The sequence below is a fragment of the Dermacentor albipictus genome, chromosome 6 (assembly GCF_038994185.2).
Source record: "Dermacentor albipictus isolate Rhodes 1998 colony chromosome 6, USDA_Dalb.pri_finalv2, whole genome shotgun sequence".
NCBI lineage: Eukaryota > Metazoa > Arthropoda > Arachnida > Ixodida > Ixodidae > Dermacentor > Dermacentor albipictus.
In genome coordinates this window covers 86,425,562-86,450,365 of record NC_091826.1, presented here as the reverse complement: position 1 = coordinate 86,450,365, position 24,804 = coordinate 86,425,562, and the positions used below count along the sequence as shown (strand labels likewise).

The 24,804-nt window shown below is 43.3% G+C and overlaps 1 protein-coding gene across 1 annotated transcript in view; it reads right to left on the bottom strand.

Annotated features, from left to right (window-relative positions):
- LOC139047055 (zinc finger protein 26-like) overlaps positions 1–24,804 on the bottom strand; it is a 130,569-nt gene that overhangs the window by 14,030 nt on the left and 91,735 nt on the right. The window contains exons 10-12 of the mRNA XM_070521006.1: positions 19,514–20,082; positions 9,481–9,519; positions 7,799–7,946 (exon numbers count right to left, since the gene is read on the bottom strand). Coding sequence (XP_070377107.1) covers positions 7,799–7,946; positions 9,481–9,519; positions 19,514–20,082 — 756 coding nt within the window. The remainder of the gene's footprint in view (positions 1–7,798; positions 7,947–9,480; positions 9,520–19,513; positions 20,083–24,804) is intronic.

The window sequence follows — 24,804 nt, the reverse complement described above, 5'->3', positions numbered from 1 at the left end:
GGGAGGGTTGAACCCTCGTGTGCTCAGGTAGGTGGTGTTGCAACGACGCCCCTGCGGGGATTATACCCTATGTGACCTTCGCGTGTAACACTGCTTTAACGGAGACTACACAGTTTACGCCGTTCGAACTTGTATACAGGCGCCACGTCACATCAACACTTGATGCCGTGCTACCTCTGGTTGATGATAGCCCGACCAGTGAACACGTGGAAGAGTTCGTACAAAGAGCCGAAGAAGCACGCCAGCTTGCTCTGCATCGTATCCGGAGCCAACAGCATACCGAAACTCTTCGATACAACCAGGGTCAACGCGAAGCCCATTACAATACCGGCGCATTCGTGTGGGTCTGGACCCCCAACCGTTGCCATGGATTCTCAGAAAAGTTGCTCCGCCGGTATTTTGGTCGCTACAAGGTTACACGTCGCCTCAGTGATGTGACCTAGGAAGTCGTGACGCGCAGTTCTGACCTTGGTTCGCTTCGTCGTCGTCCTCGTGCTGAAGTTGTTGATGTAGTGTGCATGAAACCCTACTATGCGCGTACGTGAACGCCAAGATCTACCTGAGGAGCTCCATTTCTTGCTGCCGAAAGCACTTTTTCACGCGACCAAGACGGTTGCTTTTCGCATAGGGGGCAGTTGACACAATGATGTGGGGCTCTCGCACCACGGGACGGTGCATGCAAAGGTCGGCGCCATCAAAGACGATGAAGCGTGTGGGCTGCACATTCTTCTTCTGGCCCACCATTAAAGAGAAGCGTCTTTTTCGTAAGACTCAATCTTCAATCTACGTTACAAAATCCAAAAAAGGCTTGATGACATTGAGTCGCAATTAAAAACTGTCTAGGAAACTTCTGTGAAGATTAAAGACTTCAGCAATAAATTTGCTAATCTTGAAACGACCATAACTTGGAAAGTAAGCTCGTTGATTTGGAGTACCAAAGTAGACGTAATAACCTTATTGTGTTCGGCATACCGGAAAAGAAACACGACGCCTCCGATGACCTCATGGATAGCGTAGTTGATAATGTGTTCAAGCATACTCTAGACGTGAACGTTAACTCAGTCGAACAGCTTAATAGGCTAGGATGAAAGCAGCACAGTAAAGGGCAACCAGTGATTGTGAAATTTTATGATCACAGGGAAAAAGTTAACGCACTAAAAATGGCTACAAAATGAAAGGGAAGGGAATCCCTATCTCTGAGGATTTTTTTGCAACCACTAGGCAAGTGAGGAAACTGCTCTGGAATAGTACCTCAGAAATTAGGAAATGTGGTACAAAGGTGAAGCTCGTACATGATAAAATTAAGATTGACAATCGATTACTAACATTAGATGAAGTTCAGTGAAAAATGGCCGGTGCTCACACACCGGCGACCAGAGGAATTCCTAATAAATGCAACGATAACAATGGCAAACAGTTCTGATGCTAAAATATTAATGCTCGTAGCATTCTAGCAAAAAGTGATGATTTATACAGTGTCACATTAACTTATCAGCCTCAACTATTGATAATTACTGAAACCTGGCTTCACACCGAGATTGGCGATGACGAAATCACGCCCCAGAGATACCGGGTCATCCGCAAGGACAGAAGATCTTGAGGCGGCGGAATAGCAATATATTTTAAGGAAACCTTAAAAGTTGAAATACTGGCCGATATACCAGATCTCGAATGTGTTATCGTGAGGGTAGACTCAGGTGGTTTGAAGTTCATAGTCGGCAGTTTTACCACCCGCAGGCACAGATGAAACATTCTTTGATAAGCTTAATTAATTTCTTTGCACCGTCCATGGCTACTTCAGCAACATAATACTTGGTGGTGATTTTGATGTCCCTTTAGTCACATGGGATACGAATTTCCCTGTGCCGTCTACAAATGCAGCTAAAAGCTTAGTTGATATAATCCTTTATCATGATTTAACCCAAGTGGTTAAGTTACCCACCCGCATCCAGAACGCTACTGCCTGAACCCTGTATCTTTTCTTTAGTTTGTTAACAGAGGCATGTTACATCATGTGTTGGGTATCAACGTGGTTGATGGAATATCAGACCACAAATTGGTGCACACGGGCGTTAAACTGAACGAAGTGACAAAAACAAAGCGGAAAGAGCGAGCGGTCTTGGTCTTCTTGCGTGCCAATGATTTAGAAATAGTAGATACATTTGACTAACATTTTTCTCTATTTACCACGCTTTCTGAGTTTAGCACTTGTACTGTTGACACCCTTTGGTATTTTTTCAAGAGCCTTGTACTGCGATGCGTTCAGGACTTTCTGTGTGTGTGTGAAAACTTTTATTGTAATGAGGTCCGGAGGCTCGACTTCTCAAGCCAAGCCGGGCCGCTCCCATGTTGGCAATGTCAGGCCAAGCCTTTCAGCGACATCATGGGCCCTCTGGACGGCCTTTAGTTGGTCTTGAAACAAAGGGTTTTTAATTCTTTTCTCCCACTGTGTCCATTCTTCAACGAGGTTGGGTAGAGTTGCGGGACACTTCGCCAGCATATGTCTGATTCCAATGATGCCATTACAATCGTTGCAGTCTATCTTAATCTCCCTCTCTGGATATATTTTATTAATGGTGTACAGTGTGGGATATGTACCTGTTTGCAATAAGCGCAGTGAGACTGCTTGAGACCTGTTCAGTTTTGAATGTGGCAATGGGAATTGTCTGCGCCCTAAATAGTAATGTTTGGTAATGTCATTATATGTTATTAAATGATATCTAGATTCCCTGGCCTGATGGTGAACGGCTCGGTTGTGACTGTCACGGTTAGCAACTCCTCGTGCGTCATGAGCAACCTCATTGAGGTTTACCCGAGTCTCGTCCACTTTCGCCATATGCGCAGGAAACCATCGGATTTCATTTCTCATAATCCCAATGTTTTCAAAAAGTTTAGCTGCAACTCCAGCTACGTAGCCTTTATCAAAACACTTTACAGCATATTTCGAATCACTGTAAATGCAGGTCCACTCATTACTCCTCATGGCTAGAGCAATTGCCGCTTGTTCTGCCACCATGGGGTCCTTGGTAAAAATAGTGAGAGCATCTTGCACCTTCCCTTGATAATTTGATACAATGGCCGTATATGCTTCTTTACCTTTCACCCAGTCAGCATTAACTACAGCTTCTAGTTGGTTCTGCTGCTCTATTTCCTGCAAGAGTGCTTTAGCTCTTGCCTTTCTCCTTTCGACATTATATTCTGGATGCATGTTTCTGGGGAGAGGGTTGGTTCTGATCTTGTTCCTAACTTCAGTCCTTAATTATACTTCAGCCTCTATTGGGCTCCTGGATGTATTCAGTTCTGCACCTGTTGCCTGTAATATGTTCCTGCCAGCTCGTGACTTTGTTAATCTTTCGTATTGCGCTCGCTGTTTGGCCTCCACGATTTCTTCCATTGTGTTGTGCACCCCTAGACTCATGAGTTTGTAGGTTGCAGCGTTACTGGGTATCCCTAGGGCTACTTTAACGAGCTTCCTGCATTAAGTTTGTTAAGTTCTGCCTGCTTCCATTTGAATAATGCAGCCACATAAGTGAAGTGACAGAGAGCAAAGGCGTGTATTAGCCTCAAAGCGCTGTCTTCTCCTAAGCCTCTGTGTCTATTGGTAATTCTCCTTAGTAACCTAATGACTTCATCTGTTTTATTCAAGATATGTTTATTGTTTTATAGTTAGTATTGCTTCCGTCTCTATATCAAGGTTCGTGGATGTGATATCCACGAACCTTGATTTTTTTAACTAGCCTGATTGCGGATCCTTCACGAGTGTATAAGCACTCGTGGCTCATTTTATGGAATGTAACCTCTTGGTTTACGACCTTTTCTGCGATGCTTAATGACTAAGAGTTATGATTTGGCTGCCGAGCATTTCAGCCCCATGTCTTTCAGTGTGATCTCTACAACATACAAACTTTCCTGTAACCTGGTCTCTGTGTGTCCTACAGGGGACAGACAGAGAATATATTGCCTTTGGCACTCCATATGGTTATGTCGTCGGCATATACCACATAATGTATACCCTCAATTTTCTACAGATTTCTTGCAACCTTGGACATTGCTAAATTGAATAGCATGGGTGAGAGCACAGCCCCTTGTGGAGTTCCCCTATTTCCTAAATTCTTCGCTTCTAATTTAAGCTCACCCAGCATGAGTTGTGCAGTTCTATTTCTAAGAAAGTCCTTAATCACGTTAAAAAGTCTCTTACCTAAACCCACCTCCGAGAGAACATCAAGTATTGCCTTATGCTTTATACAATCAAAAGCTTTTTCCACATCCAATCCCAAAAGAGCTTTCGTATGTGCTGGGCTGGCCTGCATAAGTTGATGTTTGATCAGCAGCATAGCATCCCGAGTTGACAGCCCGGGACGAAAGCCGATCAAGTTGTATGGGAGGATGTCATTCTGATCAACGTATTTTGTGAATTGATTTAGGATGACATGTTCCATAGCTTTGCCTAGACATGACGTTAAGGAAATAGGACGGAGGTTGTATAGAGTGAGTTGTTTGGTATGAGGATAGTATTGGCCACTCTCCATTCTTCTGAGTATACCCCTTTTCTCCAACATTCATTGAAGTGTTCAGTTAGTTAAGAGACTGATTCATCATCTAGATTTCTTAATATCTTGTTAGTTATTCCGTCAGGTCCAGCCGCCGATCTACCATTAAGAGTGTGAAGAGCTGCCCTCACTTCACTCTCAGTGAAGTCCCAGTCAAGTCCTTCACATATGCCTCCCGTATATTCGGGGCTCTCGTCTCCTTCGTTTTTGGAGATATTTGGCTGCGAGGCTATCCATGATATCCCTCTCTGTTTTATCTTGGCTTTCCTGATGAACCAACTTAGCTATAGCTGTTCTCTTGCTTGTCCTTGTTTCATTCTCTTTGAGCAAGTGCTTGAGGAGGTTCCAGCTACCACCATGTTTGAGTCTACCATCAGCCGAATTACAGATCTCATCCCACTGTTGCTTGACAAGGGTCTTCAAATGATCATCAATTTCTCTGTTTAATTTTGCTATTTATTTCCTTAGCCTTCTGTTAAGTCTCTGCATGTTCCATCTCTGTAATATAGCCTGTTTGGTCTCAATCAGATGCGCCAGCCTGCTGTCCATAGCTTCAATATTTTACTCTCTCCGGATTTCTTTAGTGGCCTCCTCGACGTCCTCTCTGAGCTGGATGACCCACGTCTGAAGGGGCTCCTGCTCGGCATCTAGAGGCCCCACTTTCCTTCTGTTCGCGCTGATTTTTCTGAACTGATCCCAATCAGTGAATTTGAAGATTCTAGTTTCCTGTCTCGGTATGCGTATGGTTATGTGTATGATGTAACGATCGCTTCCGAGATCCAAGTTTGAATTTTCCCCATTGGCTCCTCTTGAATTGTTTACAAAAGTAAGATCTGGCGTGGAGTCCCTGCTTGTGGACGTGCCACAAAGGGTGGGATACGCCAGATCAGTAATCAAGCATAACCCCAGATCCATGGCAAGACTCCATAGCTTCTCTCCCTTCTTTGTGTTCCAAGTGTATCTTCATGCGTGATAGGGAGCATTAAAGTCCCCTCCAATAATGAGTGGGGAGTTTTTGGCAACCGAAAGCACCTTGTTGAAGAGTGCTCTAAACCTCTGTCTCATGTCGTAAGGACTGCTGTAAATATTCAAGCAGAAAATGCTTTGCATCTTACCTCTGTTCCTTTTAAGTATTATCTCAACTAGAATAAATTCAAACCTGGAATGTCTAAGGTGAATATCATGCTCAATGTATGGCAACTTTTTGTCAATGAGGCTCGCCAACCCCCTCCCCATTTTTTTGTCTCTACATATAAATTTGTACCCAGTGAGCATAATTTCGTCCGCTAAGGTTTCCTGCAGCATAATTACCTTTAGCTTGGCATCAGATGACCTGATCACCTGTTGCAGTGCTGCTTTTTTGTGTTGGAACCCACGACAATTCCATTGCCACACGTTAAATCCATGATTACCGTCCATTGTTATTAGGTGAGGCTGCCTTTCTATTACCTGCTATTTTCCTCTTTGTGATGGCCCCCGACAATCCAGGAATGGACTTTACACTATCCGCCTCCGATGGCAGATACTTATCGTCGTCATCCCCTCGCGCCTCCATTTTCCTAAGTCTTTTCTCCGCCGTTAGCCTCCATTTCCACAATAAGTCCACTTTATTGTTGGTCGTTTGCACTGTCTCTCTTATCACTTTCATTGCCTCTTTTATTTCTCTGAGGGCTGAGAAGACTGAATCATCCTCGGAACTCACCGCTCTTATTTTAGGGGCAGGGGAGCAGGATTCCCCTGAATCGTTGCTTTTGCTTACAGGTCTATCTATCTCTACTCTAGCAGGGCTTGACTGCTTTTTTTACGAAGCTCTACTACCTACCTGGTCACTTCTTCATTAGCTTTTCTTAAAGAAGCTCCTTCTTTAATTAATTGCTCTGTTCTGGCATCATTGTCATCACCCACAGCCGCCGAGGCGCCCCCAGCAACCCTCACCATACCTTTTACTTTGTCAGCCCAGGTGGTTCCTGGCGTCGTCTTCTCGCCAGGTATTGAGTCCCTTTGCACAAAGCGCACCTGTGCTTCCCTTGACTTGAAGCGCCTTCTCTCCCTGGATAGTGAACGACGCCTGGATCTGGTGCAACTCCTGGAGCGTGAGTGCTCCCTGTCCTCGGGAAGATGGTTGGGCGCCAGCTGTTGCCCTTCCGACTGCGCTCTTGTTGACGACCAAGTCCTGCTGCGCTCTCTTCGACGGAGTCGTACGACGTAAGGGATTTGAAATCTTTTCTTACAAAACTTGTCGCCGGTAGGGTGATCGCCTTCACAAAATTTACACCTAGGTACACACACATGCTCATCTCCTGGGTTGCGAGTTCCACATCCCCTGCACTGAACAAATTCAGGTGCTGGACACACATCAGAGTGGTGCCCGACCCTTCCGCAGGTGAAGCAGACGTCGAATTGCTTCGTGTAGAGGTAGCATCTCACTAGTGTGGATCTATACCTGAAAAAATTGGGCACCTTTAGTATATCAAAAAGTACAATGACCGATCCCGACGTCTTGATGCGCTTAGCAGCCAGCGCAAGTGGGTTCAAGTCATGCACGATATTTCTTGTTATCATAGCTTGGGAGTCTGTGATGTCCACTCTTCGGATGACGCCTTTGCATGAGGCATGTGGTGCCGCTTCGTATGCATTTACCTCGCAATCTGCTTCCATAATCTTGAAAGATTTAATTCTAACGTACTTCGCAGCATGTTCGTGCTTAGGTGCGCTGACTACGATGATATTTTGAGTGCAATCTGGGCAGACATCTTCACAGGCCTCCTCTTCCATTATGCCGGACGCCTCGATGACTGCAGAACCATTCGTGGTGGTGCTCACCTTGTTCAAATTGAGCCCTCCTTAAGGCCGTATAATGATCTTTCTGTGCTCCTCAGGCAGTTGAGACATCCTCGAAGCTTCGATAACCCGATTCTTAACTATTCCACCAACGGCGGTTTTCTTGACGTCATGCTCTTGCTGATTGTGTGGCAATGTGCCCTTCTCATACACAGCCTTTGTGCTAGCTCGTGATCTTCGGCCAGCCACTACTTGCCAGCCGAAGTCGCCCTGAGCGTTGTTTCCTTCATTTCCAGCAAAATCTTCATCTTCCATGCTTGTATCCGCCACGCCTGCAGGCAGGTGGTCAGGTGGGCCTACTAGGCCCAACAAAGGCCCTACTCCTCACTAAGCTCAGCTCAGCTAATCTCAAGTCGGCGTCTAGGAGCAGAAAAGGTCCCGTAAAATAATGAAAATATGAGCCCCACCTCGAATCTTGGTGTCAGTCGCTTCGCCGTGGCTTCGTGGATCCAGTGATATGCTTCTTTTCATTGTACTCTTACAGTTCGCGAGCTGAGCATGGAAAAAAAATGGAGCCGATGCTTCCACGTCTGCACTGCTCGGCACTTCTTCTTCCTCTTCAGGACATTGTACCAACAAAAGTCAAGATAATAAGAAATGTTCGCCCGTGGACTACTATGCCAATGGTTCGCTTGGGAAGAAAAGTGAAAAAGTTAAGAAAACAACATCATGAAAAGCCATCCCCGTCGTGCATGCATAAACTCAGTGTTGTGTGCAGAGTTGAAAGACAGTACAAAAAAAGCGAAAGATTATCATTATAACGTTAGAACATAACGTTATAATGTTACGTTTGTTACGTAACGTTATAACGTATAACGTTAGAAGCTTTTGCTTTCGTCCCCAGCGAAATTCTGGCGACACTTTTCTCCTAGAAGTGCTTCCTTAATATGTTTATAAATGCTGCTATTGTTAGGAACAAATAAGTAATTGTGGAATCATTTATCGCATTCTTTTGTTCAGTGTTTACCGATGATGATGGTAGGAGGCCATGCCCCAATATAGCTCATAATATTCCAGCAATAAGTGACATCTCAACATCTCAGGAACGAATCTTGTTGCTGTTACTCAATCTCGATCCAAAAAACTCGTCTGATATAGATGGCATACCCAACGCATTTCTTGTGAGGTATGCTGACTGGTGCTCAAAGTTTTTGTGCATTATTTTTCAGATATATTTTTTTCAGCGCGAGCTTCCCAGCGATTGGAAATTTGCAAAAATTGTTCCTTTACCAAAAACATCAAACACTACCCTCATTTCTTCCTACAGACCGATTTCCCTGCTGTGCTCATGCAAAAAAGTTTTGGAAAACATCATATTCAAGCACCTGTCACTTTTTCTGGAGGAACATAATCTAATCAATGACCCTGGGCATGGCTTTCGTAGGGGACTCTCAGCTATCACAGAACTGCTGGAAACTGTTCATGATATTGCAGCTATCCTAGATAAACAAGGTCAAATTGACATGATACTGCTAGGCTTTGAAAAAGCATTTGATTGCGTGTCCCATCCCAAACTTCTGGCAAAACTCAAACATGTACTGAAAAATGATACCTTAATTTCATGTATCGAGGCCTATTTCTTGTATCAGAATCAGACTGCCACTATCGACAATGTGTGCTCCGATTCACGACCAGCGAAGTCAGGAATCCCTCAAGGTTTAGTGCTTGGGCCACTGTTCTTATTATTAATAAATGACATCACCCTTGATATTCCGGTTACTATTAAATATTTGCAGACGACTGCATCCTTTATCAGGAAACATGCAGTCCACAAGACCACGCTCTCTTAAAAACAGCTTTAATCAAACTAACTTCTTGGTGTGAAGTCTGACAAATGAAGGTCAACGAAAAGAAGACTGGCTATGAGCATGATGCGTAAACGGTCTCTCTTAAAATTCGATTATTCTATTAATGACCAAAAACTATCTTTCGTTGATACAAGTATTTGGGCGATATACTAAGCGCTGATTTTAGGTGGAACGAGCATGTTTCCTACATCGAAAAGAAAGCTATGCAGAAATTGGCATTTCTAAGAAGGTCTCTAAGCAAACCCACCTTAAAATTAAGACTAACTGTGTACAAAACTTACATCCGTCCAATCCTTGAGTGCCCTCCTGTGGTTTGGGGTCTGCATAGTTAAGAAAACATGAAAAAGCTTGAAATGATTCAAAGGAAAGCAATTAGATTTTTTACAATCGCTACAGTTCCTTTACGTCCCCCATCACACCTCTACATGACGCTAACCTACTACATTGCAGACAAGACAGCATGATCGCTTGTAATACATGTTTTTACTTTATCATGACAAGCTGCGCATAAACAAGGACACGTACATAGAATCCGTTAATCGGCGATCCACGCGGTCCGAGCACCCAAAGAAACTGATGGAGTATTTTTGCAAGACACTAGCTTTTAAAAATTATTTTTTTCTGCACACCGTTACTGAATGGAATGCTCCTTCTGCTGATACAGTAAACTGCACTACTGTTCATAGCAGGGCTGCGGCAACAATCCACTTGACTTTGCTTCGTTTTCATGGTTCCTTATCTGGCCTTGCTCAACGCATGTGCACTAAGTTTCAATTTACATATTATGCTCTAGTACTTTTTCAGTGTGCTAAAAATATTTGCTTAGCATCATGTGTATCTTTCGGTGTTTGCAAGGCACATTATATTACCTGTTTATCTTGCGCTGATTATGGTATGTTCACTCGCTGCAGACATGTTTGTCAAGAGATGTCTGTTGCCGTTATTCTGCCTTTGAATTGTATAATTTCTAGCCTTCAAGTTTCCAGCATTTTAGTTTCTTGTACTTGCACATGAATCATGTTCTCCCTAGTACCTGCATTGGACTTGCTTTGGCAAATTTTTCTGTTGCGCTTTAGAATTGTTTCTTTGTTTACAAATCTGTTTTTGTGGTATAACCCCCTCCTGCCTAAGGCCCCATATGAGAGGTCGGCAGTACTCCTGAAATAAATAAATAACAGATAGTCGTTACATCTGAAGGTCTACTGAAGGGTCTGGTAGTACAGCTCTCTTGACGCCAGTTGTACATAGCTACAATAACCTCATGTAAGATACCCAAGGTTGGATGACCGCACCAGGTTCTTCTAACTTCCACCAGGGAATGTGGAAGTGAGAAGAGGTGAATAGAAGACAGGAAAGATTGAAAGTTCAAGTTCAAGTTCAAGTTCAAGTTTATTCATCAATGATGTCAGATTTACAAGAATTGTATGCAAAATGAGCACTACACAGGGAGTCCCAAAGTTACAAACTGTCAGGGGGACTCCCATACATGAAAAAATAAAAAAGACAATACAGATCAAACATTGGTTACGGTGGCATTACAGACTAAATAAGAAACAGCGCGAAAAAAGAAGAACTCAAAACTGTAAGGCAAAAAATTGCGAAGAAGACTTCTGTAGTGAACAAGCAATGCAAATGTAAAATACAATGAAAATATGAGTAATAAACGTGTAGTACAATAGCTAAGTCAATTATGATTACAATCACAAAGGCAGTGGTTAGGATGAAGAGAGTTGCTGCATAAAGTATTTCTTAACCTGATTCTTGAATATGTGCTCTGTGGGGGATGATTTTATGGTATGTGGAATAGAATTCCATAGTTTTATTCCCGCAAATGTGGTAGTGAACTTACCATAGTTTGTGCGCACTTTAGGCAAAAGACGATTATCGAGTTCAGAGAACCTAGTAGTGTTAGTATTTACAAAAGTTTCAGTAACAAAGCCATCTATGTGTGCAATATTACGAAATAACTTATAGATCACGATTGTTAACTTTAACTGAAAGAGCTGATGAAGAGGATGAATGTTTAAACTGCAATAAAGTGGCGTTGCATTGGATAGGAAATGGCTGAAAGTCATGAGGCGAATCGCCTGATTCTGCATGCGTTGAAGTTGGCTGAGGTGAGCGAGGTATGTGTTTCCCCAGGCTGATATGCAGTAAGATAAATGGCTGTGAATGTGTGCATGATAAAGGGAATGGATAATGTGTGGCTGAAAGTACGAGCGGGTTTTGATTATGGCGCGTATTCCAAACGATATCTTACGCACAAGTGACTGCGCATGAAGATTGAATTTCAGATGCCTGTCTAAAACTACGCCAAGAAACTTAGTACTAACAGATATTGGTATTAAGTTGTTTTCAAGACGCACCGATATAGAGTTCGAAATTAGTGTCGGGGAGGAATGAAAAACCATAAAAACCCTTTTTAGAGGATTGATGCACAACATGTTCTTTTGACACCAGGAAGTTATGTTATGCAGATCAACGTTAACATTTTGCTGTAGCTCGTCGACATCGTTAGCACAAGTAAAAATAGTGGTGTCGTCTGCATATAATATACAGTCTGTAGTGGTTAGAACATTAGGTAGGTCGTTGATAAATAGCAGAAACAGCAGCGGGCCAAGGATCGAGCCCTGAGGAACGCCTTGATATATGTTCTTAGCAGATGAGAGTTTGCCGTCAATCTGAACAACTTGAGTACGATTAGTTAGGTAGCTAGAAATAAGCTGAAGTGCTGGGCCAGTTATGCCGTAAGATTCAAGTTTATGTATTAGAATTTTGTGATTAATGGTGTCAAAGGCTTTTGTTAAATCTATAAATACACTTCCAACCAGCAGGCCTTGGTCGATTGCCTTCTTGACTTTGTCGGCAAAGGTTAGAAGCACAAGCTCAGTTGAGCAACCCTGCCGAAAGCCATACTGTTTAGGTGATAGTAGATTAAATTTTGCTAGGTAGGATGATAAACGTGTATGAACTAGTCGTTCAATGATTTTACTGAAAAATGAAAGAATACAAATAGGCCTGTAGTTATTCAGAAGTTCACGATTGCCTTTTTTGTGAACAGGTGTTATTTTGCCAACTTTCAGAGAACTGGGAAATATGCCTGCTTTAAACATTTTGTTAACAATATCGGCTATGATAGGAGATAGTTCATTAGAAACTAACTTGATACGTGATGGGTGAACAGAGTCTAGGCCAGGTCCAGTAGACCTAAGCGAAGATATAACATGAAGAACTTCCTTTGCATTCGTAGGTCGCAAGTAAAAAGAATGAAGATGACGAGGCAATGTCGGTAATGGGGGATCTGTTTGAGAATCGCAAGTACTGCTAAAATACTCGCTGAAGGCATTCGCGATATCAGCTGGGTGGCAGTATGTATGTGTCTCAGTTTTTATTTTTTTTACATGTTCACGGCATTTATTATTTAAGAATTCTTTAATGACCTGCCAGTTGCGCCTCGTATTATTGGCATTATTCAAAATCTTGTTCTGAAAGTAATCTCGTTTAGCACATTTAAGTGCTGCTGCAAGCGTGTTAGAATATTTTTTGAAACGAGATTTAAGTTCACAGTTAAATGGTTGACAAATTACCTTCTTGTGGAGCCGATTTTTCTTCAATATACATCGAAGTAGCGCTTTCGTGACCCAAGGTTTTCGAGGGGAACTGAAGAAACGAGTTAGGATAGATGTAGTAGTGCATTCATGAATGCAGCGTGTAACTTCAGCCAAGAACAACTGATAAGCCTCTTCCGCGGAAGATTCACAGAGTACTGCGGTCCAATCATTTGACTGTATCATAGAAATAAATTTTTGAGAGTCGAAATGTACTTTCTCTTTCTTTTCAGTCGCTTTAGAATTTTCTCCAGCTAAAGTCAAAAATACAGGGTAGTGGTCGGTTATGCTGTGCTCGATGACTCCTGCCGTATGATCTGTAGTAAAGTTGGTTAGTATGTGATCAATTAACGTATTAGATCCTGTCATGTCACATCTAGTTGGAGAAGTGATTAGAGAAGCAAGGCCATAGCTAAGAAAAGACGCAAGATAATCAGAACATGATGGACTATTAGGGTCGATAATGTTTATGTTGATGTCTCCGCAGATAATGACATTTTTGTTTTCGTTCGCAACAGTGTGCAACAATTTTGCAAACTGCAGACAAAACTCCGAGTATGACGATGATGGTGAACGATAAATGCACGCTAACACTGTGTTCCGGCCATCAATTGAAAAAACACTCTGATCAAATTCTAACCATATAGATTCGCAGATCAGATTACAAAAGGCAAGATCATTGCGGCGTTTGTATGGCAATGATGATTTAATAAATATGGCAGATCCGCCGCCACGTGGCGTAGCACGATAGCAGTACTCTGCATTGTACTCTGGTAGCGCATATAAATTTCTATCGTCCGGTGACAACCATGTCTCAGATAGACAGATAAAAGAGAAGTTGTGATTAATTATGGAAAGAAATGCTATGAGGCTGTCATAGTTTTTTCGTAGACTACGAATATTGAAATGTATTAGCGATAACTTGGAAGTTTCATCACTGAAATGTTTTTTAAGATCCTGACAAGAAAACATTCTTGCGCAGGTTTAAGATATGCAGCCGCAAACACTAGTAAGCTAGGTGAAAACAGTAAGATCACCCGCACTAGAGATCCGGTACACACGGCTGTCATCTGTCTTTCGCGCCTTGATTACGCAGTGGTCTGTCCAGAGGTGTTTCCAGCCTCTTGCCTTTTTCAGCTCAAGAGCTTGTGCAAACAGCCGCTTTCTTTCTTGCGTAAGATGTTCATTTACGTATAAAGGCTTCTGATCCTTTTGTGGAAACCCAAGGTTCACAGTGGTCAAGCGAGCCTTGCGTGCCTTTTTCACGAACTCAGTTTTTTTTTCTCGGGAGCAAAAGCGTGCAATAATATTTGTTTCCTTTTTAGCTGGTACACGATGTGCAGTGTCGATATCCTCAGGAGCGATTTTGCATCCTATAGCATCACCCATAGACTGAACAACCGCAAGACAGCTTTCACCTTTAGTTGCAGGGACACCTTTTATTTCTACATTATTTAGTCGGGAGTACTGTTCCAGTTCAGAAACCCTGCACGCCAAGTCGACATTTTCATCTTTCAAAGCCCTGTTTTCAACAGCAAGATCTATATTCTGCTTCTTAACCGTCTCGAAAAGTTCATTAAACATGTTCAGGCTGTCACGCATCACAGCAACCTCAGCCCGTAAAGCGTCCATATCTTTTGACAACTCAGCATTGGTCGGCATTGTGTAAACAGCACGAAATTTGGCAGCAGCGGCAGCGGTATGCACAGAGAAAAATATGGTTGGAAAGCAAAGGAAAAAAAAAAGACCAACCTGTGGCAAAAGTAGAAGTAGATTAGCGACTTGCTCGCGACCGCAACCGCCGCTGCCAAAAGTGAGCGACAGCGTTAACGATGCCTCCTTATATGTGGGAGCTTGGCCGGTAGAGGGCAGACGCAGCAGACCAGTCACTGTCGTGACGAGGTGGTCAGCTGGGCACCACACGTGTAGAGGTGATAGCCTTTCCTTGCTTCGGCTCGTGGATTGTTCCGCATATGCTGTGGCAAAAGTAGAAGTAGATTAGCGACTTGCTCGCGACCGCAACCGCCGCTGCCAAAAGTGAGCGACAGCGTCAACGATGCCTCCTTATATGTGGGAGCTTGGCCGGTAGAGGGCAGACGCAGCAGACCAGTCACTGTCGTGACGAGGTGGTCAGCTGGGCACCGCACGTGTAGAGGTGATAGCCTTTCCTTGCTTCGGCTCGTGGATTGTTCCGCATATGCTGTGGCAAAAGTAGAAGTAGATTAGCGACTTGCTCGCGACCGCAACCGCCGCTGCCAAAAGTGAGAGAGGAATTGGAGAGGCAGATAGCAAAAGGCAACTACCCATTCCCCACAGGTGGGTAAGTTCGGGGGTGCTGTCTACGTGAAGCCAAGGACAAAGAGGTGTCTTGCCTCTGCCAAGGCACCCTGTGCATGTCTGCAGCTGATTTGTATAGTACTGCCAAACCTAAAGCAATACTAAGTTTGCTATCTTTATGAATATATTAAACTATTTGTTGCAACTCATGTTTATATTTTTACTAATACATTGTACAGGAGGTTCCATTACAGTCTTTGACCTCGGGACCTCCTCCTGTATATTATTGCCTAGTACGATATCTTGTCCAATAATAATAAGACCTCATTCATTCATTTATTCATTTAAAGGTCCGGACACCCAAAGTCGGCTCAACCCCCAGGATCCCCCTTTCCCCAGACAGCTACACGCAGGAGGGTGCTACCCCCATGTGCTCGGGTAAGTGGTGTCGCAACACACCAAATGCCTGCTGATGCAGACACTGCAGGAACACCCATTGGCGAGATTTAATCATTTAGCTCATAGCACCACATCAGAACATTGCGGTAAGAGTTTATTTTACCATAGAGCATCTACTGCAGTTTACAGTGCGTCGGCTGCTCATTGTTATATCCGGTATATCGTAAAAACGGCATTGTTATTAGTGGGTTCGACTGTATAAGACAATGTTTCCTGCCATGCGTTTCGCAGCTGTAGAGCTCCACTAATGCTTCACGGAACATTTTCTGGTTCTAAAAGCATTCAACGTCTTGTGGATGACTTTACCATGGTTTTGCCGATGGCATGGGATGACTTGCAGCCACAGAAGTAAATGTAACAACGGCCACGATAGCTACACGGTAGCGCAAGCTACAGCTTCTGCCTCCAGCAGAAAGACTGGTCATTGCGGTTGCTCGGGACGGTAGTCCACCTCACCTGGGGCTATGGACCTACAAGCCCCTACACTTTGTTGCTGTACCCTGCACTGCAAACACCGCGTTGTTTCCCATGCTTCTTAAACTGCGTCTGTGCTTTGGATTAGCTGGGTGCTCGAATGAGCTCGGACGAGCTGGGTCGACACGTTTCTGGTAACAATGGCTGGGACTCAGATCGTCTACGGTACTGTTCCTTTTCAAGCAAGTCTATCATCATCAGCAGCAGCCGATTTTAACGTCCAGTGGAGGACGAAGGCCTCTATGAACGAGCCTAATTCTGTTTCAGAGCTTTCTCTTGCTTTTGGCAGAACACAATTTATAGTAGGGCAGCGCAACCAGGCATTATTTTTTTTATGAAGAAAGAACATGCTGTCAATTCTAAATTGAGCAACATTTGTTAAATCTCTTCATAAAACTGAAGAGCATTTGAATACGTAATTTATTTCCAAGGCCCCATTAAAGCCACTCTCTTTCAGCCTTGTCTACACATCACCCTTTATTAGGCCCTTACTGTCACTGAACATAAAGGAGCTACCTCGTTTATCTCGCTAAGGACACCAAGCGAATATGCTATCACACACGAAAAAGCCCGAGAAGACAGGGGTCCGATTTTATTTTGAACTTTAATTATCAAGCCAAGAACATGAAAGTTTCAGGAAACATTGCAGTTAGCGCACCCTGCATTTCGAAAAGGTGTAATTTTTTTAATGCAGAGTTCTCAAAGGAAATAAGAAAATGTAGGTGTAGGTTCGCCTGACAAATTCAAGCACTTTGTAAGCAGTTTTCAGAAAGGCGGTAACTTATGCAGATTCATTTAGCTTGGGACACAAATTTTCAAGAACTTCACCTCTAACTTCACTGACTTTAATTTTGCTGGTGTTTTTTGTTATGCCAGGGCAGCTTGCAAGATACTGTGCTGCTCATAAAGCATACTCGTAAAGCTTTCGTGCACTTGCACTGTAGTTAGGCTACACAGTTTGGGTACACATTATGCAACACCTTCCCTATAGTTCAGTTGAATATAAACAAGGTGATTAGTTTATCAAGGCCACCTGGTTAACAAAGTGCATTCCTCATATCAAGAATTGAAAAAAAAAAAGAAAAGATGGCTCAGCAATTATTTGCAATGCTTTATTTGAGCCAGAAACAAAATTTCCGCCACTTTGTGCACTTGGCGTCCCCCCTATTATTGCTCAATTTGCAGTTGGTGTCTTTTCCCATTATTGTAAGACTCTGGGCAATGTTGTGTAAAACAGCACCTTGACATTCTGGAACGTTTGAATAAGTAACTTTCTATGTATAACTTACAAAGATTAAAAACATTTCATTTGTCATTGACAAAATGCTTAATTTATGCCATGCTTAGTTAACAGAGGAGACTGGGCCAAAACAACTACATGCTCAATTATATTAATTCCGGAGTTTTAAGCCAAAACCACAATATGATTATGAGGTATGCTGTTGTGGGGGACTCAGAACTAATTTTTACCGCCTGGCATTCTTTACCGTGAACAATGCACGGTATATGGGTGTTCTTGCATTTGATTGCCATCGAAATGTAGCCACTGCCGACATGATTTGATCCTGCACCCTGAGGCTTAGCAGCGCTATACCAAAGCACCTATGTCAATACTGCATGTAATTTTGGATGAAGAGGAGTACTGTCGACTCGGGGTGTCTATGAAATTGACATTTCCAAGTTATCCTAGTTTTTCAGGTTTTCCCTGGTTGCGGCACTACCACCAATCTCCATGTTGGTGCCGCTAAGACATGCGTATTATCGGGCATGTCAGAAAAATCGGGCATCTGGAAAATTGGCCGTTGACTGTACTCTGGAAACTCCTCGAGCCATCAACACAGCGTCAAATACGATTTGTTGCAATTCCTCTCATACGGGAGCCAACATTACCGCGACATTAATTGACTTTCTATAAAGTTACAGCTAATGTTCCCTGTAGAAGCACAAGTTCCCCGAGTTTTCCCTCACTATTTTCATATTATTCGAATTCCTTGAGAATTCCCGGCTTTCCGAATTGGTAGACCACCTGCGACTTCGCTCATAACGAAACCGCTTTTAACGATATATGGGATATAACAATGAGGAGGCGATGCCCAGTCAACTTTTGTATATGTTCGGTCGTAAAATAGACCGCTTACTACAATGCTCAGGTAAATTTCAGGTATCCACCCTGCAAGGAAAACTATTGTTAAATTCTCAGGGGAAGGAGGGGCAGCGAGTGATTGACCACACCCACATTTATGCTGCACTTCGCACATGTCATGCTTTTGTCACATTGTCTCAAAAAGTAGTGTTGCAGTATAGCCCAAAAAGGAAAGAATCGATTGCAAGGGAAAGTTGTTAGACACCTATACAATGGAAGAATTGTAGCTTTATCGGCCGTATAAACTTGTAAACATTCTCTTACTAATTAAATTAACAAGCATGTTTCACGCGCACAGGCAAACAGGAACACGTCTCACTTGATGACTGAAGACACGTGCTGTCAGCAGGCTTGCGTAATGAACAGGGGCAGCAGCAGCGAGCAAATTGCCCGTCGTGCTTCCTCTCGCTTCAATGTGAACTAAGTGGAGAGGACACTGCACGCAAGAAGCAGTCAATCAGACCTCCGTAGGTCTAGATTTTGCATCCTCCAGTGTAGATTACTTCCAAAATAAAGCCTTCACGATCCCGCTTAGCCGCATAATACGGAGCAGCAGCCCCATGCCACAACAGTGCAGAAGCCCATCTGTTGTATCAGACACCGTATTGGACGCCGAAAAATACCGTGTCTCGTACATACTAAATTGTTGCACACGAGGTGTCCGATTCGGCGCTATGGCACAGCAAAACACCTCAGCTCCACTTGCCGTTCCCGTGTATAGGATGCCGTGTCACAGCCAAAATTGTACCATGTGTCGCCCAGTTTCAAGTAGTGGCCGCTAAAAAGAAGTCACTCAAACTTCTACCCTGCGTAATTAAAGCACCCGCTGCTTTCCAGCTATTCTTGTGCTTAATGGTTTCTTATTTTACTGAGACGATTGCCATTGTGTAACCTATGTACCACACTTGTCTGTTGGCAATGCCAAAATATAATGAAGGGCCATTTCGATCAAAATGATGTTTGTTTATGTTGCAGTACAGTTTGAGGATACCAGTAAGTCCCAATGAAAGGTCTTCAGTCAAAATTGATCATCACTATTTTATTGCAAACATGAGTGTTTTCCACACACAGTTCAGATATGATCTAGTGCTAATTATTGTGCCTTTACATGAAGCAATATCACATGAACACACTTGTAATCTAAGCAATGTTACTCCAACACATGACCCTGCCAGTTGTCCAGTGATGGTCAAACATCCTGCTATGTTACTTGGCAGCTCAACATATAAGAACATATTGCAACACTTGTGCACCCTGATGCACAAGACAGTCGTTCACCCGAATAAACAGATTTAGATTTGCAATTCAGACGGCCCTCAATACATAGAGCAAACTAACCCAGCAAGTGACTTAGTAAGTGGCGTCTGGGTGCTGTGTTTTCATATGAGTTTTCAAGTGACCAGACTGCACAAAGGACATGCAGCAGATATTGCAGTGGTATGGGCGCTCCCCTGTGTGGATACGTAGGTGTGCCTTCAGGCAGCTTCTCATTGTAAAGGTCTGAGGGCACAAATGGCATTGAAATGGGCGCTCCCCTGTGTGCGTGCGCATGTGTAGCTTGAGTTTGTCATCACGTATAAATGTTTTACGACAGAAACGGCACGCAAAGGGACGGTCGCCTGTGTGGGTGCATAGGTGTTTTTTAAGGATGTCCTTGCGCGAAAACCTTCGAGGGCATGAAGGGCATTGAAATGGCTTCTCACCTGTGTGGGAGCGTAGGTGTAGTGCGAGTTTGCTTTTTCGCGAGAATCTCAGAGGGCAGAAATCACATTGAAGTGTACGCACGTCTTTGTGGATCATGAGGTGTTTTTCCAGTTCAAACAGCGTTTCTGCTTCGTAGTAACAGAGAGGATAGTGGCAGTGGAGTCCCTGTTGTGGCCTGCCATCTTCGATAGTTGTCAGAGAGGTAGAGTCCCTTGATCCTGCAGAGAGAAACAAAATTGCGTTATGCCAAATCAAAGAACACACATGCTTGTGCTAACAATTTAGTGAAGTGAGAGCAGATGGGAGTCAAGCGCTTGCACATGCTGCCAATTCAGCCAATTAACAAAGCAAATTTCTCATAATATTTTGTTTTTTCTGCCAAGTTGTCAGGGTGCAAAAACAAAATGCTTTCATGACATTCTTGATAGAAATCATATAAAAAAATACATATGCAACAGTGCTACAAAAAATATATGTTACTGCTAGCTATTTAGCTTACTTTCTTTCTGGATGTCACACTTTCTGAAGATACATTTGTGCACAGTACTTGCATGAGTTACTCATTGTGGACATGTCGACAGTCACACTAAGTTTTGTGCGGTTCATCACAACCTAAGCGTCACTAATGACAGCAATTAAGTGAAGGTGCCATCCTCAACACAGTAGGTGCATGGAGCATCTGGCTTTTTGATTGAAATGCCAAAACACCCACTATGCTGGAAAAGTAAATTTTCATTACACACACTTGTTTTTGCATGTTTATTTTAATTGATTGCATTACATTCTGTTATTCCTTTTTGCAAATTAGCCAAGCAAGCTTTGTGTACACGTTCTTCCATTTCTGTTTTCTCTCCCCCTCATTCCTGAACCAACATATCCTCATTTCCCTTGCCCTTGCCCAAAACCCTGCCAGCGCTGCCTTGTATATCATGCAGCAGTGCTATCATTAGAGCTGTTTTCATCACCATTCAACGTATCGTTCATGCTGCTGCTGCCCTTGTCATTGCTGGTTAGTCCTTCTAGAACAGTACGACCTGTTTAATGTGCCATTGTTTGTTAAGTTATGGCATGGATAAATTGTGTAGAGGCACATGGTACAGCTACAGTAAATCATTCGTGCATCACAGTTTGTGCCAAGCATCTCATATTAAGATAGCTACAGACAATTAAAATTTACCCTCTTCCACTACCATGCATGTTCTCTCCAACTTGTTAGCTGAGTGATCGAGGCTAAGCTCCCCTTCCACTGGCTCTGCATCATGATGGGACGTCATACTGTCTACTTACGCTTTTCTTGGAGCCAGCACACAAAGCCTCTCCAAGCTCTCCGCTCACCGCCTGACAGCCGATCTCAAGCGAGAGCTATCGAAGCAGTGTGTGTTACAAACATTCTGTCGAAGCATGAAATGCGCCCGGTATTTCGATAACCACAGCGAACCTCGGCGTTTCAATGGATGGGTGGAGGCGTAAACCAAAGCCCTTCATACTACTACTGCTACGATGAAAGAGCATTAGTGTAGACGTATGCGAGCGGCCTGATCAGTCTGCATGGTCGAGCCAAGTGGTGGTGGAGGGCTTAAACAGTGAAACAAAGAGCTAATATTGCTTTAACCAAGTGTAACACATTCTAAACATTTAGAAAAAGGACATGTTCATGATCATGTACCTCTAAAAAATTCACACCACCAGCAAAGAATAAACTATGTTAGTGCTACATTAGTTGCAGGTTTGTCTGAGCTTTGTGCATCCGAGTGGCTGCACCATGCAGATTGTTCACGTTTGTGCTAATGCTCATCCCTTAAAATGTGCAAGCCCAGTCCGCTTGCATTTATGTTTACCCGAATACCGGATACGCAAAACACCATTGCGGTAGTAATCCTTCGGTGTAAAGTGATATACTGCAAATGCGCCAATTCTGGTGCCGATTGGATACCAACAGTGCGATGCACTGCAGCCACTCTGTTCTGCTGCTGCCTTGCAGAAGGACGCAATGTTGTAGCTTGACATATGGCGAGTAGCTACGTTTGCAGCCCACAAAGTAACAAGGGTGAACGATGTTGCTTGCGAAAGGAAAGATCGAGACGAACACTGACTGCAGAGCGCTCGTCAACACGAAGCATGTTTTAACGCAAGCGGACGACGCTTGCTGTGTACTGGAAGTCTTGAGTGTAGCAATAAATTGTCCTTCTGCATTCTCTTTCTGTTAATTTCTTTTCCATAGAAACAAATGAACTAACATTCCAACTATTACTAACACTTGTTCGCCGTGGAGTTGTAAAAATTTGGAGGATGCTTAAGCTTCGCTTTTAAGAGTGGAACACGTTAGCTTTCAAAGATCTCTGACTGCTTGCCACACTTGCCTGGAAGCACAGCTTTCTTGCAGATGCACAGAGGCACAGAGGCACAGAGTGCATCCGCAAGCCGGTGGGCTGTGACACTCCATGAATGGTAGAGACACTGTTCCAGGGTCCGCATAACAAAATTGTGTTTTCTGGTACATTGAAATTAAACTCCAACGCTATCATGACTGTATGTTGTGTTTAAGTCATGCGTTACAATTTTTCCGATGCATTTTACTTCAAGGAGTTCAGTTAGTTCAGTAACACTTCTGCATCATGAAAAGGGTCTGCATGGTTGTGTTTCGGAATGATATTTTGCAAAACGACATCTGATACAGACAAAAAATTTCGGCAACACGTGGCCCTTAATATATTACATTAAAATTATCGATGTGGCCTGTGCAGCCAATTGGATAGCTAGGTAGCTGTACTGGCGCAATATGCTCAAATTGCGTCACCTGATCAGGGGCGGCTGAAAACTCAGCCAAGTGGCATGCTGCAATCGGTAGCGATGTGCAATTGTAAAACTTATAATAAATTACACGCTTTACGTAGAGCGTTTAAATGTGTAAATTATCGATCAGAATAAATTACACTACAACTCAGAGCGTTTGTACAATATTGTCAAAACAAGTTCAGGGTCCTGTTAAGCAACAAAAGGCACCACTTATCAATAAGCAAGTACATCGATCAATAAGAAAACACTGAAGAACAAGATGATGCACACTTCAGAAATGCGTAAAGCAGATATGTCGTATCTCAATGTAAGGGCTAGCTTAACTCAGAACAAGCAATACCTTCTGTTAGTGCACTCCACGGTGATATTCATTGTGGAGATTACAATAAACAGTGTGCTATAGTTTATAATTGCTCATAATACACAAAACAATACATCATTTATTTATCAGAGTAACGACAGCACTATTGCGGCATACGAGTGGGGGGGGGGAAGGCGGAGGAAAGTAAGACAAGCAGGTGAATCTATAAACAAAGCAAGACGAACATTAGTACCATAAAATAACTGAACAACCGGGAATTAATGAATGAATTATGGGGTTTTATGCACCAAAACTGCAATTTCATCAGGAAGCACACTGCAGTCGACGACTACGGAATAATTTTGACTACCTGAGGATTTTTAACATGCGCACAATGCATGGGACTGGAGCCGCCGTAGTTGGGATTTTATGCTGCAACCTTTGTGCTTTGCATCGCTGCACCATAGCCACTAAGCCACTATGGCAAGTAGTTGAGAAACTGTAAATTATCCCCGTAATCAGGAAAATAAACACAGATAACCAAACCCCCGCCTTGCACAAGATATGTAATGCGAAAAGAAGGAAATGCACTATGATTAATACCACTCTTCAAATAAAATATTTAGTTAAAAAGCTTTAATCGGTTCCTTTTATCGTTCATGCAGTGTCTCCAAGTTAATGCTTTCTCTAGCACTAGACACGATAAAATGTGTAGAGTAAGTAGTTATTATAAACATTGGAGCCTGGTTCTGTATTCTTTCATACTGGTCTACCTCAATATTCAACCAGGGATCCCGGACACCCCAAAAGCACTCAAGTATAGGTTTCACGTACAGGAAGTATAGTATTTTTTCAGTACTGAAAGGAAATATTTTTACATTTCTATGCAAGAATCTTAGTGTGCGAGAAGCCCTATTTGTTAAGTACATATATCCATGTGATTATGAAAGAAAAGTTCCACATGCAATAACTGTACACAGTTATTGGCAGTCGGCGGCAAGGCTGTACCATGTATTGATCCGTTATTTTGCTGTTGACAGGCAGTCCGGTTGTGCATGCACTCGAAGCTACCGATCCGGTTATTAGGGAACACGCATCGACGCGTGTTGGCTGCCTGGATTACCGATTTTCGCATCAAGATACCAAAGTACCAACATCAGCTTTGTTCCCTGTCGCCCACCGTCACTCCCATTGCCTTGGCCACCTGATCTAGGCAGCCCAATCAAGTCTGACTACCGACTACAAAAGGACTGCTCTCGCTGACTCCTGTCGCAGTCGGTGGCAAGGCTGTACTATGTATTGATTCGTTATTTTGCTGCCGACGGGCTGTCCGGTTGCGCACGCACTTGAAGCTACCAATTCGGTTATTAGGGAACACGCATCGATGCGTGTTGGCTGCCTGGATCACCGATTTTCGCGTGAAGATACCAAAGGACCAACATCAGTTTCGTTCCCTGTCGCCCACCGTTGCTGCCATCACCTTGGCCACCTGATCTAGGCAGCCCAATCAAGTCTGACTACCGACTACAAAAGGACTGCTCTCACAGGATCTCGTCGCAGTCGGCGGCAAGGCTGTACCATGTTGTGATCCATTATTTTGCTGTCGAGAGGTGAGTTCAAACGACCACCTGCCCGCGTTTCCTTTTTGTATTTTGCTCTCTGCCGCCGACTGCACCACAATGCCCGATTGTACCACTTGTGCTGAGTTATTGCCGCCAGACGATAAGTTTCTGACATGCTCTGTTTGCTATGAAGCTTTTCACCTGGGTAAAAACTGCTCGACAGTTCCTGAACCCACTTTTTTGAAGATGTCAGCAGCAAAATGGGGATCTTGGGTATCAGT